The following is a 15,444-nucleotide window of genomic DNA, read 5'->3' as shown; positions in this document are numbered from 1 at the left end:
ATTGTCTCTATGACAAACGGTTCAAAAGATACAAAAAGGGGGCGCGGCCTAAGGACGTGGTCAATATAGACCAATGAAAGAGGATATCCCCAAGGACTTCAAAATTGCAAGAGTGGCCCCTCTGCACAAAAAGGGCAGCAAATTAGACCCAGGCAACTACCGCCCTGTTTCTATTCTTACCTCCATCTTGAAAGTCATGGAGAAAATAGTCTACGAACAGGTTGAAAAGTACCTGGCGGAAAAAAAATCGAATCTACGAATTCCAATCTGGCTTCAGAACGTCCCACTCCACTGATACATGCCTCCTCTATTTGAACGACCACATCAAACAAGAGGTGGACGTGGGCAAATACTGCGGCATGGTCATGCTGGACCTACAAAAGGCCTTCGACACTGTCAATCACTCCATTCTGATTGACAAGCTAAAAGCAATTGGTTTTGATAGTTTATCAGTGAGCTGGATACAATCCTACCTGGAGGGGAGAGAACAGATGGTAGAGGTAAACGGTACTCTATCCCCCCCCCCTCACAGTGAGCTGTGGTGTTCCACAAGGAAGCATACTAGGACCACTACTGTTCCTAATTTATGCAAATGACATGTCGTCAGCCTGTGACTGCAACTTGTTCCTGTTTGCGGACGACTCAGCCCTGCTGGTCTCTGACAAGAACAAGTTGCAGGTTGAAAAAACCCTCAGCTCGGAACTAGGCAAAATCTGCATATGGCTCGCCGACAACAAACTATCATTACACATGGGCAAAACAGAGTCCATTCTCTTCGGTTCAAATAACAAACTCAGCAAGACCGACGGCTTCTCAGTTACAGTGGGTGACAATATTGTCACAAGGAAAGACGAAATTACCTACCTGGGTTCCATCCTAGAGGCAAATCTTTCCTGTGACAAAATGGCATCCAATGTAATAAAAAAAGTCAACCAACGAACTAGATTCTTGTACCGGATCTCCTCTCTGGTAAACAAGAATACCCTGAAGACTCATTCAAGGGTACTACGACTATGCTTGCACCTCATGGTACCAAAGCACCTCAAAGGCACTAAAAACCAAATTACAAACATCTCAAAACAAACTAGTCAGACTACTGCTTGACCTGACTCCTAGAACCCACCTTACCCTTGCACACTTTGCCAAACTAGGATGGCTTAGAGTAGACGACAGAGTACAGCAACTTGCAATGGGCCTGGTCTACAAGATACACTACACGACCAAGGTACCCATGTACATGTCAAAATACTTCCCAAAGGTCAGTGAATACCACGATCACAACACCAGAGGGAGCTCCACAAATCATGTAAAACCCAGATTCGGCTCAAACAAGGGACTAAACACGTTTCGCAATTATGCCACATCAATGTGGAACGCCCTACCCAAAGCTGTAAAGGAACACTGTAAAAACACTCTCAAAGAACACCTACGGTAGACTGCAATTAGAAACTGGCCCCTACAAATGTCCTAACCCAGTTGTACAATAAAGACCAAGCATGGCTTTGTCAGTATTCCAATGTACAGTGCCCCCCCCCTACCCAACCCCCCCCACCGCCAATGTACAGCCCCACCCAACCCCACCTACCCAACCTCCTCCAATGTACAGTTTCTATGTCAAATGTATGTCAGTATTCCAATGTACAGTGTCCCCCCCCTACACAACCCCCCCCCCCCACCTCCAATGTACAGCCCCACCCCACCTACCCAACCTCCTCCAATGCACAGTTTCTATGTCAAATGTATATACACTCTTTTTCTGGATTTTTATAGTATCACAAACAGTACTGTATTTGCAAATCTGGTATGTCATAAATGTATAGATGTAGTAGCAGTACTGTATCTGTATGTCGTGTGTGTCATATGATGAATTGAAAATGGGGGACCCTGATGGAAACAAGACGGAAGTCTTTCTCAGGTCTGCATCCTCTTAACAATTGTATGTATTGAGCTGTACTGTACCCTTTCTGCAATCTGTTAATAAACTTTTCAATCAATCAATCAGGATGAAGTGTAAACATGTATTTCTACCCCCTTGATTGATTGATTGATTGAAAACGTTATTAACAGATTGCAGAATGGGTACAATACAGTACGGCTCAATACACACAACTGTTAAGGGGATGCAAACCAGAGAAAGACTTTCGTCTTGTTTACATCAGGGTCCCCCATTTTCAATTCATCATAACATATAATGACATACATGACATACAGATAGACAGTATTCAGTATACCTTCACACTCTGTTATCTTATGCAACTCATATTCACTCCACAAACTGAAATATACATACATTGTTGAATGAACAGCCTGTTTCTTGAAGTTAGACTCTCCTCTAAATTGAACCGTTTGTCGTAGAGACTTGCAATCAATCAATCAATTCAATTTCTTTAATGACCACCCAGCCAGGCTGGTGGAATTTGGTTTCAGTGCAGGTTTCATAGCAGTTCCAACATAAAAACATAAAAACATAGAACATATAACATCACTTACAGCGTACATAAAAGAAAACACAATTACATAGATACAGTTCAGAGTTTGTCCATGTCCATGTCAGCAGAGGTAAGGGGGGTTGCGGGGGGTACTACAGGGGGGGGGGGGTGCTACAGGGAGTTCAGTGTCCGTATGGCAGTGGGGAAGAAGCTGTTTTTGAACCGGGTTGTTTTGGTGGTCAGGGATCTGTAGCGCCTCCCGGAGGGCAGCAGCTGGAAGATGTGGTGTGCTGGGTGAGTGGGGTCGGAGATGATTTTCCTGGCTCTCCTGATTGTGATTTGGCGGTGGAGTGATTCGAGGGAAGGGAGGGGGGTGCAGATTATTTTTGAGGATTTATTGATGATTCTTTGTAGTTTGTTTTTTGAGTGAGTCTATGACAAATGGTTCAATTTAGAGTACAATTTACCATTGTACTGAATGAATGAATGAATGAATGAATGAATGAATGAATGAATGAATGAATGAATGAATGAAAACTTTATTTAACAGATTGCAGAATGGGTACAATACAGTACGGCTCAATACACACAATTGTTAAGGGGATGCAGACCTGAGAAAGACGTTTGTCTTGTTTACATCAGGGTCCCCCATTTTCAATTCATATAGACATTACATCATGTGGTGTAACTTACCTTAGTTTATATCGAGCTCCCCGTCGCTAGATGGCAGCACCTCCCCGCATAGCCCTTTAATAACCACCGGTCCAGCAGTAGAGTTTAACTTTTGACAACACCACACGAGGAAAATAGTATGCTAACAACAACAAGTAGTGGGAGCTGTGGGACTGGAGTGGGATTAAAAAAAAATTATGTTGTCGGTTGAAGAACTGATGACAAGTCTACATGACTGTATGATTACTGGACACGAAACGCCAAAAGATGTCAGTGCGGTCCTCAAGCTCTTTATCAACAAACTTGACGAATCTTCCAGGTGGGAAACACAATGAATACTATGCGGGGACTCTTCATCTCTGGTTGTCATATCCTGGGCTGATCATAGTAACGTTGTATCTGAATGTAATGTGCTTCCATGAACAGGACTAGTGTGAAGAGATGCAAAGAGCGGTGTCTGGAGGAAGCTGCCCACCTTCTGAGAAACATCCCAGGGGAGCAGCTGCACCGTTTGGAAGAGAACCACCTCCTCCTCCTCGTCAGGCTCCTCATCTCCATGCAGCTACAGGCGGTGAACATCTCCACTGCCAGTCGCAAGCTGGACCAGGTCAGAACCGGGTCTATTGGGTTATAGGTTTTGATGCACAATGGAGGCTGAGCACACCTGGTTTTGATGCACAGGCCTTCATCTTTCCATCACAGATGTTGCAGCGTCTGTCGGCGGTGAACCATCAGCTGGTATTTAGGGAAACTCATCTCTGTTTGCACTCCATACTTCACACTGATCAGGTAAATTGTATTAAATTAATTTATTGTTTTAGTCAGATCTCACCCTGTCTGTAGGCCTACTCTGTCTGTGGTTTGGACCCCAGGCTGGGCGGGGGGTCTATGGGAAGTACATGGGATGGGATGGGATCTATCATGGGATCTAATCCCATCAGGACCATCCCGCGTCTCCCTTTCAGTGCAGGAGAGAAGAGTGTGGGATTGTGCGGTGCTCTCCTTTAAATTAAATCATGGCATTTCACAACTATCACCATGTTTTCTTTTCAGATATTGTCATTTGAGGACCTGCAGAAAGGTTAGTGCGAGCTACCAGTGATAATATTGGTCTACATACTTATGAGCCAGTGTTGCTGTGTGATCCATTTTTCAACCGTATATTACTTTTGCATTTTCAGCCTGCATGTTCTTGGAGGACAGCGCAGTTGGCCGGGAGGTGTGGAGAGAGACCTGCACATCCCTGCTGGATAAAGTGGCTGAGTTGTTCCCTTTTGTATTACAACAAGAAGGACTGAAAAATGGACCTCTGTGTTACCTTGCTATTAAGGTAGATGGAAACGCTAGACAAATCATTGATTTAATGATGAAACTGCTGCTACTTACACTAGAATACATCTTAATTTATCAGCTGTTTTTTTTTTTTTTTTTTTAACTTTGACCAGACAGCTGGTTCTTTTAGCGTTTATCGCTTTTTTCTGGTCAAGCATGACCGACAGAAACAGGTTGAATGGGGTATAGATCGGGGGAAGACACTCTGAGAAAATACGGCGAGTCCGGGAGTCGAACTTGTGTACCCCAGATCCGTGACGCGCACGGTTGTCCCCGACGCCGAAATAGCGCCGAGATACGCGGTGAGCTACTGGAGCTCCCCTATCAGCTGTTTTTTACCTTGTAAAAAAACATATACCTACCTTGTGTAACCATGAGGCTTAGGGCATATAACAGACAGACAAAGCAATTATATTTAATATAATTATCTTTATTGAATGCTATAATATAAGAGAGTAAGTTGAATTTCATACAAAATAGAGTTATCACAATGTATAAATAAGCAAAGAGAGACAGACTGAATCCACACTACACCCTAACCTGAAGTAGCTAAAACAGTGACCACCTGTTGACAAGGACCACCACCTGTCATGACATAGAAATTACACAATGAATATCAAAGCATGACAGCAGTTCAAGAACCTACATAGAAATTACACAATGAACATCAAAGCATGACAGCAGTTCAAGAACCTACATAGAAATTACACAATGAACATCAAAGCATGACAGCAGTTCAAGAACCTACATAGAAATTACACAATGAACATCAAAGCATGACGGCAGTTCAAGAACCTTAGTATATTTAATGCTGGCTGTTGCACACTATAAGACAAACATTTATTAACACACCGGTAATACAAACGAACGAGAGAGAGCTAGACTTACACTTTAACCGAATTAATGAAACACCCGGCGCCGCACACACCCGGGCCGCAACGGTACAACTATTTCCCCAGCCTGAGGGAAATCAGGACAGGTCGTCTGTATTACTATTTATCCTAAACAGTCTGTGTGTGTAATATGCATGTGTGCAACTCATAAACCAAAGAAGTGAGCGATACCTTTGTGTCGCCAGGTGTAAGCACAACGCCTCGCCTCTTCACCGTTCACCGTCTGTCGTTCCCTAAGGGAGACCATACACGGTATAAACACCTAAACAGTGCACATCAACCTAGCGACATGATAAGTACTATAGTTAAGTTACTCACCAGGACACTGTCACTCGAGTACCTACACTCGACACTCTCTCTCGTCCTGTAACAGGGGAACCAGGTGTGGGGAAATGTTTGCTGCTATCGCCGCCCGCACCCAACTAGGAAGTGTTCGTTCCAGCCGCCATCCGGTCAGGCTGAAATATATGCTGACGCCAGAGCCACACCCACAATACCCCCAGCTGGCCACACTTTTATTGTATAGATCGTATTGTGTTTACAAATCTACTACGGTTGAGGAGCTGGGAAAAACACAGCATCTCACGTTTTTTTTAATGTATTGTTAGATTCTGATCAATCTGGCCAGTATCACGTCTTCTTGTGTTATCCTCTCTCCATCCAATTCCTCTGTGTTGTGTAATTTTAATGGTCCTGACGTCTCAGATACTGGCTGAATATAATCCTTATCTCTCCCCGTTAGTACGATCCGCAAACCATAATAATTCTCCACCTTCGTAAGAATTCGACACTTTGACACAGCGTAATACCTTATAAGGAGAAGAGTTGTTTATTGATATAAACAGAAGCCTCAGCCCAGATGTTATCCGATTGTATTTTCATTGCTATCGTCTCTGCTGTTATTCAGTCCAATAGTGGTCAGGCCTGGTCGTTAGCCTGAACCCTCCTCGTGTTAGCCGAAGCTAATGATGATGTGTCATTCTTCCCCCCTCTGTGATGAGAGGAGAGAGTATCTTGGTCTCTTCCCTCCTGTGGGATTCGTTTCTTTGGTCTGCCTCACACCCGGAAACACTGTTCGACTTATAGATCTTCGTCATAGCAACGATAGCCCCCGCCCCTCTCCTGGTTGTCATGCGACGCGCTGTCATGACTACTGCTAATAACATTTCACACACATCAAAACGCAGTTGTGTGTCCACGTTATCTTTGTTGTGTCTTAGATCGGAATTCAAAACAAATGCCCTGCTAACGCGGCCTGTGCCTGTGAAACCACTGGTTCCACCACCGTCTAACCCGTGATGATAATGGTATTACCCTCTTAAAGCGTCTCTTTATATCAGTCTATAAACCAAATATACATTGAAAAAACAGTTTTCTCTTAGTATGTACATTAAAAAAACTGACAATAAAATAATCAGCATCTGAATCTAAACGACCCTTTGCTCATGACTGACGTACGCAGCAAAAAAGTATTTAGTAACACGGCTGTCGTTTAGTGACCGATGAGACCTTCTGTCCCTCCCAGGTGTGTTTGCAAATATTCCAGCTGTTGCCTGGTGAGGTGGCTCCGCTGGTGTGGGTGAAGGACCAGGGGAGTCCAGCATTGCAGTGCATCCTCCAGGCTCTCGTGGACATCATCCTGGGACAGGTCTGTACCTGGTTGGCTTGTGTGTGCGCGGTTGTCCATGATTAAAATGGCGTGTTATCGATCAGTTGCTACCTTCCCACCATGTTGATTGAGATAAGATAAGATATTCCTTTATTGATCCCCTTGGGGAAATTCAGGCATCATAGCAGCATGGGGGAGGGGGGGGGGGTACAGGTAGTATAAGACATGGTACAGGTGACATAATTATAGTACAGTGGAGTACAGTGGAGAAGTAAAAATGAAATAGAATAAAAAAGCAGTGTAATCAATATAACAAATCAATATAATTAACTCTGGACATGTGCATATGGGCAACAAGGTGCGAGATGAGGGTATGTATGCCCTCTGTTATATTTACCCTACAATACATAGTTACAATATATAATCTAATAATCCAATAATCTAAATCTAATCCAATATATAATAATAATTAAAAAATGAAATGCTAAATATATGCAATATATAATCTAATAATCCTTTCGCCGTCGACTTCAACCATTCTTCAACCATTATCTGAAATGAAAAACTAACCGTACTGTCATGCACTTGTCCTAATAAACTAACCTACACTGTAGCACTCAACACTTTGATGAACATTGTTACTCAGCTGATAGAGTTGTGCCCTTCCTGATGACTTGTCGTACAGAACTTGTAAGTCGCTTTGGATAAAAGCGTCAGCTAAATGACTAAATATAAATATGTAAATGTAATCCAATAATCAAAATCTAATCTAATGTATAATCTAAAAATGCTTCTCTCTTCTGCATCGCAGAGCTCCAACAGGGACGCCCGCCTCCTGGCAGGCACTGCAGTGGCCATGCTGATCAACACCGCAGCACCGGAGGATGGAGCCGCAGGAGAAGTGGCCTGGAATCTGCTACAGGTCTTTTCCTCAGGTAGAAAAAACGATTGGCGCCGTTGCGTGAATGATGAGAGTATAGGCAAATCAAATCTTAGTGAGATTTACCACAACGGGTGCACTCTGTGAAGCTTCAGCTTAGTCGCCATGTGTTTACGACTTGTAAATCTGGAACTCTCATCTCCTCTTTCTCTTCCCCATACAACAAAGCAAAAATGTGTGGGGGGGGGGGGGGTGCATATTCATGCTAAGTATATAATAGCATAGCTTTTATTGATTGATTTCATTTCTGTAGAGTCCCGGCTACTGACAGTCGGGAGTCTCCAGGTCCAGTGCAGCCCTGTATTGCAGGACGGAGTGGCCAGACTGGCGGTGAGCAGAGGCCTTCTGACCTGCAGCCGACCACAGGTCCTGCTCAGCCACGACATGGACACTGCAGAGGTGACGTTGATCTACAGCTGTTCTGAAGCACAGCGTGTCGCTGTTTTTTATAAAAAAATTTGTGTTTCTTTTTCTTAACCCTTTCACTACCACACTACAGAAGGTTAACCCTTTCGTGTGGTAATGAAAGGGTTAACCTTCTGTAGTGTGGTTGTGAAAAGGTTAACCTTTTGTCATGTGACAGTGAAATTCTGTATTGTCGCAGTGAAAGGGTTAACCCTTTGGTAGTGGTAGTGAAAGGGTTAATAATGGAAGAAGGTGGAACATTGTTGTTGTGGGGTAACACAGTGGCTCAGGAGGTACAGCGGTCGTCTGGTAATCAGAAAGTTCCTAGTTCCATTCCTGCTCCTCTTGCTTAACCCCTAACTGCTCCCCTGTGAGCAGGTTGGAACCATGCATGGTTGCCTCCGCCGTCTGTGTGCGAGTGTGTGAGTGAGGCTTAAGTTGTAAAGCTCATTGGATGAAAGCGCTGTATAAATGCAGTCTAAATTATGTTATATCTAGTAACATTTATGGAAGAACAAATGTAAATGTAAGGGGGTAGGGATCAATAAGCTTAGCTTCCCTCTACTCCTTTTTTGAACATGTCAACTAACTAAATACATTGCTCTTGACTTTTTGTTTATAATTTCTTTTTCTTATTATTATGATTGTTTGACGGAGCTAGATACTGTGATTTGTTTGGAGGAATATGGAGAATACATGTTCAAAAATAAAAAGTTTCATTCATTCATAAATGCAGTCCATTATATAAATGCAGTCCATCCATTTGTTGTTGCAGAGATGTTTACTCCTGGGAGGCTTGCTCCCTCTCGTCACAGCTCTGTGTGAGGAGAAGCTGGACTGTCACTACTACGTCTTTGAAGGTGAAAATGTGCGCCACATGTTTACATTCATGCGCATGTACACAGTTAAAAATTAGTTGTTCAAACATTATGTGCGTGTGTGTGTGTCTTTGTAGTGTTGACACTGTGGCTGAGGAAAGTTAAAGAGAGTCTGGCTGCTCTCTGGGAGGTGACAGATGTTCGCCTGCTGCCTGACGACTGCAGCCTACAGCGGCGGCTCGTTCAAGTCATCTGGAACAACGCAGAGAGCCCAGTGAGTTTGACTGACTTCAGTATTTACTCCCCTAAATCAGAGTAGGGTAGTCTTTAATTACTATTAAATCAGAGTAGTTAATAGTTACTACTTTTAAATCAGAGTAGTTACTAATTACTACTTTTAAATCAGAGTAGTCAATAATTACTACTTTTAAATCAGAGTAGTCAATAATTACTACTTTTAAATCAGAGTAGTCTTTAATTACTACTTTTAAATCAGTAGTCTTTAATTACTACTTTTAAATCGGTAGTTAATTACTACTTTTAAATCGGTAGTTAATTACTACTTTTAAATCAGTGTAGTCAATAATTACTACTTTTAAATCAGAGTAGTCAATAATTATTTACTACTTTTAAATCGGAGTAGTCTTTAATTACTACTTTTAAATCAGACTAGTTAATAATTACTACTTTTAAATCAGAGTATTTACCGGTAATAATTACTACTTTTAAAGGAACACTCCAACATTTTGGGAAATTAGCTTATTTGCCATCTACCCTGGAGTTAGACAAGAAGATACATACCTTTTTCTTCTCCGTGCATGCAGTAGGAGTAGGAAGACGTTGGGAACTAGGCTAATGGTGGAACCTACTTCCAGTGACTGACGCTAAGCTAGGCTAACGGTGCGCGTCTTCCTACTCCTACTGCATGCACAGAGAAGAAAAAAGGTATGCATCTTCTTGTCTAACTCCAGGGTAGATGGCAAATAAGCTAATTTCCCAAAATGTTGGAGTTTTCCTTTAAATCAGAGTAGTCAATAATTACTACTTTTAAATCAGAGTAGTCTTTAATTACTACTTTTAAATCAGAGTAGTCAATAATTACTTGTAGGCTCAATTTGCCTATCTAAGCCAGGATACGTCTTCAACGCGCTCACACCACATTGACTTGGGCTGTTTTGTTACTCACTGTTTGATGTTTGTTGATAGTTGCATCTGATGGGTTCGAACCGGTTGCGTTTTATGGAAGGAGTTGTGTAAAAGTTCCAAAGGGGTTTCAAAACAAACAGGCGCAGCAAAAGGGTTTCAAATAAACTCAAAATGATTCTAAACAAAGTCTTTCTTTCAGTCTTTCATTCATTCAATCTGCGCTGTGTGTGTGTGTGTAGCAAGCGAGCGGTTTCTCGTCTGGCGTGTGCGTTTACACACAGCTGGGCCATAATTAATAGGAGGACCATGGTGCCATTTTACGAGGCGACCAGTGGCGGCGCTATTTAGTCAAAACTATTAAATCAAATGAAATGGCTCCTACATTACTACTTTTAAATCAGAGTAGTCTTTAATTACTACTTTTAAATCAGTAGTTAATTACTACCTTTAAATTGGTAGTTAATTACTTTTAAATCAGTAGTTAATTACTACTTTTAAATCAGAGTAGTCAATAATTACTACTTTTAAATCAGAGTAGTCTTTAATTACTACTTTTATATCATAGTAGTCAATCATTACTACTTTTAAATCAGAGTAGTCAATCATTACTACTCTAAATCAATGGTGGGAGAAGGTTTTAGCTCAAGGGACACACACATTGGATTTTGGAAACAAGACTGGATTGTAATGAAATGGAAAACTATTTAAATTATGTTTAAGGAATTATTTACTTAAAACAGTACAAATATATACCAGCCACGTTCTGTGGAAAACGAGTCATAGATATATCTAGAAAACAAAAAACAAGTTCATTCAAATGGTAAAAGTCACATTAATGAATTAATAAAATTCATATTTGGGGTTGTGTATTTCATTCAACCGTTATTTCTTCTTGATGAGATCGTTAAGGGCAGGGCAAGACCTCATTTCCAATGATGTTAAATCATTCCGTATGATTTTATTAGTCTGGGCTATACTTCGGATCGCCATCTAGTGAATCATGTTCCTATTATTCTCATGACACGTATTTCCTAACAACCCGGTGCGACACCATAAACACAGCCCAGTGGCTACAGCATTCTGTTACAGTCATTTGTCTACCAAGATAGATGTTGTGATGATGATGTAGTGGAATCCTATGAATAATGGACCTGGAACTTGAATAGCAAATCATTTAAAGGTGTGTCACCACACGAAAATCACCTATAATGGATCTCTTAATCATATACACAAACACAAAGGCTGTGTACATACAGTATGTGTGGTCGGCTATAATGAAACGTTGACACATGATGAGATGTTTTTACTCATGCTGCTTTCTACTATATTGTAGTAGAATTGTATGTGAGAGGATGTTTTGTCCTGCGAGACCGAAGATGAATGTCTCCTACTGTTGAACACCTGTACCAGATGACGCATCACAAAGGGCTGGACCTGGCCCACGGGTCTTGTTTGTTCTGTGCCCGCTCTTAAGTCTTTATTTCCATTGTTCAAATAAGCTGTGTGCTCGTATGCGTTCACAGGTAGAGGGTGTGTCGGAGTTTGTGCACAGTGCCTTTTGTCTGCTGCTGGAGATCTACGAGATGGACTGTGAGCGATTTGGAGACACAAAGAAGAACCTTCATATTAACTTACTGCACCGCGTAATCAACCTCCCATGGGAAGCCAAGGCCAAGTACCCGCCCCTGTGTGCTCTACTGCCTTATCTGGGAACTGACATGGTGAGGATTAGTCGTTTTCAGAGTATCGACCTATTCCAAACTCCGCCCTCTTTTCTTGATCCTCCAATCTCAGCCGTCGCTTTCTTTGTTGTGATTGGAGGATTAAGAAAAGAGGGCAGGGTTTGAGATAGGTCCATTAATGATGTAGGATAGACAGTAGTGGGATACTGACTATGATATTGTGTTTCCTTAACTACACAGGTTATGGATCAATATATTGAATTACCCAATCATCTCCTGAAGTGCCTCTCCTCCAATCACCTGTCACCTTGTGCTTCAGAGCTTTACAAATGCCTGATCCAGCAGCAGAGGAAAGAGTTGTGTAACGGCTCACCGGATAATGCCCCGACCCCTGAGCTGGTCCTGGCCAATCGGTGGGCCGGACGCTGGCAGTCCACTCTTCTCGAGGCCTTGACCTCCGAGGTGACTCTTGTTCAGAACCACAGCTCCAGCCACTTGTTACCCTGCACCCTCCAAGTCTTCCCCGCCGCCGTGGAGCCTCTGCTGGCTTCCCTGGACCCGGCCACCCCGGGACACCTCCACGCCTGGGCCTGCATCATGAGCTCCAGGAGGGCCACGACCGGAGGCTCTCCCTGGGCCCTCCGGGGAGGCTCCGCCCAGGGGACCCTCCAGCTGGCTCTGGGGTCCGTGGAGGACAAGGTCCGCCTCGCCGCCCTCAACCTTCTGTGCTGCAGCCCAAAGACCAAGGAGGCCCCGACGCCGGAGGAGCTGTCGAGCATGAGGACGTTTATTCCCCAGAACCTGAACAGCGAGTCGTCTCCTTTTCGACAACACTTCCAGGCAGCGGTGAAGAAGTTTCTGGTTCGTATCAGAGACAGCTGCCTGCCACATGTCACAGGACGGAAGGGTAAGAAGAAGGGAGACGCCGGTCTCACCGAGGAGGCAGAGAGGACACTGGACCAGGGAGTAGGTGAGAGGAGCCACTCGGATTCACCTTCGTTTTATTTAACCCTTTCACTACCACACTACCAAAGGGTTAACCCTTTCACTGCGACAACACAGAAGATTCCGTTTTTATTGTTGCATCTTGTCATATTCACATACAAAAAGAGCAAAATTCTTGGGTCTCGCCCCCTCGACCTACAGCATGTCAATAAAATACACAATAGAATACATATGAAATAAATAGTGCTGTCAGGCGATTTTTTTTTAATCTAATTACAGGATTTGTAATTAATTAATCTAATTAATCGCATTTTAATCGCATAACCATTTTATGCCTGATATTCTATATTCTATAATCATATTTCAAATTGCATGTGTCCAGATGGCAGAATTCAGTACTGTATCTACAAAACCTTCTGTTTTTTTTTTTATCCACTTTTTCTCCCATTTTTTTTCTATATTTTCTCCCATCCCAATTTCGTATCATCCAATTCAACCCTCCCCTGTCACGGACGCTGTTTCTTGCCTCCCACAAGCCGGCTGCAATGTGGACTAAGTCATACATAGCACAAGTCCCCTCCGGTACTTGAGGTAACAGCAGTCGCATCTTTTCACCTGCGCAGCTCGATCTCTCAGTGGCGAGGAGTAACGCGTGGGAGGCTCACGCTGCCCCCGACAATTCCTGATTCTGCTGATTTTTCCATAAAATGTTTCTGTTTAACAAAAAGCTCTTCTTACAGGACAGGTTTGGCTGACATCACAGTCATAGTTTGTCAAACTCACGCACGTGTATGTTTATGCTTTGTTGTTCTATCTCTGATTGTAGGCTTTGTGGAATGGCTGGGCCAGCTGCCCTACTTCCACGTGGCCCCAGGACACAGTTATCAGAGGAAGAAGACGGTGTTGCTGCTGCTCTTCGCCGTACTGGAGACCTGCACTGACACCTGGAGCGCAGACAGGAAGAAGGGGCAGCCGCCAGGTCAGTACTGGAGACCTGCACTGACACCTGGAGCGCAGACAGGAAGAAGGGGCAGCCGCCAGGTCAGTACTGGAGACCTGCACTGACACCTGGAGCGCAGACAGGGAGAAGGGGCAGCCGCCAGGTCAGTACTGGAGACCTGCACTGACACCTGGAGCGCAGACAGGGAGAAGGGGCAGCCGCCAGGTCAGTACTGGAGACCTGCACTGACACCTGGAGCGCAGACAGGGAGAAGGGGCAGCCGCCAGGTCAGTACTGGAGACCTGCACTGACACCTGGAGCGCAGACAGGGAGAAGGGGCAGCCGCCAGGTCAGTCGAGGCTGGATGAATTTTCATGACGGTGCGGCCAGATGATCAGTCTCATACATCGGGCTCTTGTATTAACACCAGTAGTCTGCTTTAGACAGACACACACTGTCAAAAAGCAGTACAGAGGAGGGGTTTCAGTTTCAGCCAATAATAATAATTATCGATTATTAAAATATATCGCGATAATTATCTTTATCGCCCAGCCCTACTTAAACCTGTACACTACCCAGCCTCTCCAGTGCTTAGACCTCTACACTACCCAGCCTACTTCTACACTACCCAGCCTCTCCAGTGCTTAGACCTCTACACTACCCAGCCTACTTCTACACTACCCAGCCGCTCCAGTACTTAGACCTCTACACTACCCAGCCACTCCAGTGCTTAGACCTCTACACTACCTAGCCTCTCCAGTGCTTAGACCTCTACACTACCCAGCCTACTTCTACACTACCTAGCCTCTCCAGTACTTAGACCTCTACACTACCTAGCCTCTCCAGTGCTTAGACCTCTACACTACCCAGCTGCTCCAGTGCTTAGACCTCTACACTACCCAGCTGCTCCAGTGCTTAGACCTCTACACCAGCGGTTCTCAACAGGGGTGCCTTGAGATAAAAAAAATGTTTTTAATTATTTTTGGATTACAGAAAATTATCACTAAAGTGCTATCTGTTGCAGCTGCACTGTTTTCCATGAAAATACCATATTTGGATAAGTTTGACCATTTCTCAAAATCTGAAAATCATTATTTAATAAAACACAGAAAAGGATCACCAAGTTACTCTGGATAAAAAAAAACTTTACAGACAACATTGAGACAAAGCTTCCTGACACATCTCCATCCAAACTCTTGGAAGAACTCATTGAAATCTCATCTGATACCACCTGGAGAGCTAGTTTCAGAGTGTGGTGCTGAGTACCAAGTATCTCATGATGCAGCAGTTAAGGTGTTGATACCATTCAGCACCACATATCTGTGTGAAGCTGACTTTTCATCCATGACAGCTCTGAAAACAAAATATAGGGCCAAGTTGAGCCTTGAGGATGACATGCGTGTTGCCTTGTCAAAGATCTCCCCATGTATTGACCGTATTATTAGCCAGCAGCAGCAGACCTCGCATTGAGCTAGAAATGTCCACTGAGCGAACAAGTGCTTATTTTCTGTATTTATTTATATTTTTTGAGAAATGGTAACTTGGTGATCCTTTTCTGTATTTAAAAAAAAAAAACATGATTTTCAGTTTTTGAGAAATGGTCACACTTATCCAAATATGCTATTTTTATGGA

The 15,444-nt window shown here is 43.4% G+C and overlaps 1 protein-coding gene across 1 annotated transcript in view; it reads left to right on the top strand.

Annotated features, from left to right (window-relative positions):
- The first annotated feature begins 4,163 nt into the window (after positions 1-4,163).
- LOC311235909 (tRNA (32-2'-O)-methyltransferase regulator THADA) overlaps positions 4,164-15,444 on the top strand; it is a 51,183-nt gene continuing 39,902 nt past the window's right edge. Inside the window, exons 1-10 of the mRNA XM_084323435.1 lie at positions 4,164-4,182; positions 4,283-4,431; positions 6,852-6,974; positions 7,747-7,870; positions 8,129-8,274; positions 9,056-9,140; positions 9,236-9,372; positions 11,768-11,965; positions 12,167-12,896; positions 13,698-13,850. Of these exons, the coding sequence (XP_084179561.1) occupies positions 4,288-4,431; positions 6,852-6,974; positions 7,747-7,870; positions 8,129-8,274; positions 9,056-9,140; positions 9,236-9,372; positions 11,768-11,965; positions 12,167-12,896; positions 13,698-13,850 (1,840 nt within the window). The 5' untranslated portion in view covers positions 4,164-4,182; positions 4,283-4,287. The remainder of the gene's footprint in view (positions 4,183-4,282; positions 4,432-6,851; positions 6,975-7,746; positions 7,871-8,128; positions 8,275-9,055; positions 9,141-9,235; positions 9,373-11,767; positions 11,966-12,166; positions 12,897-13,697; positions 13,851-15,444) is intronic.

This window comes from Notolepis coatsorum, assembly GCF_963971535.1.
Source record: "Notolepis coatsorum genome assembly, chromosome: 10".
Classification (NCBI taxonomy): domain Eukaryota; kingdom Metazoa; phylum Chordata; class Actinopteri; order Aulopiformes; family Paralepididae; genus Notolepis; species Notolepis coatsorum.
The sequence above is the reverse complement of the archived record's forward strand: the minus strand, read 5'-3'. Positions and strand labels throughout refer to the sequence as shown.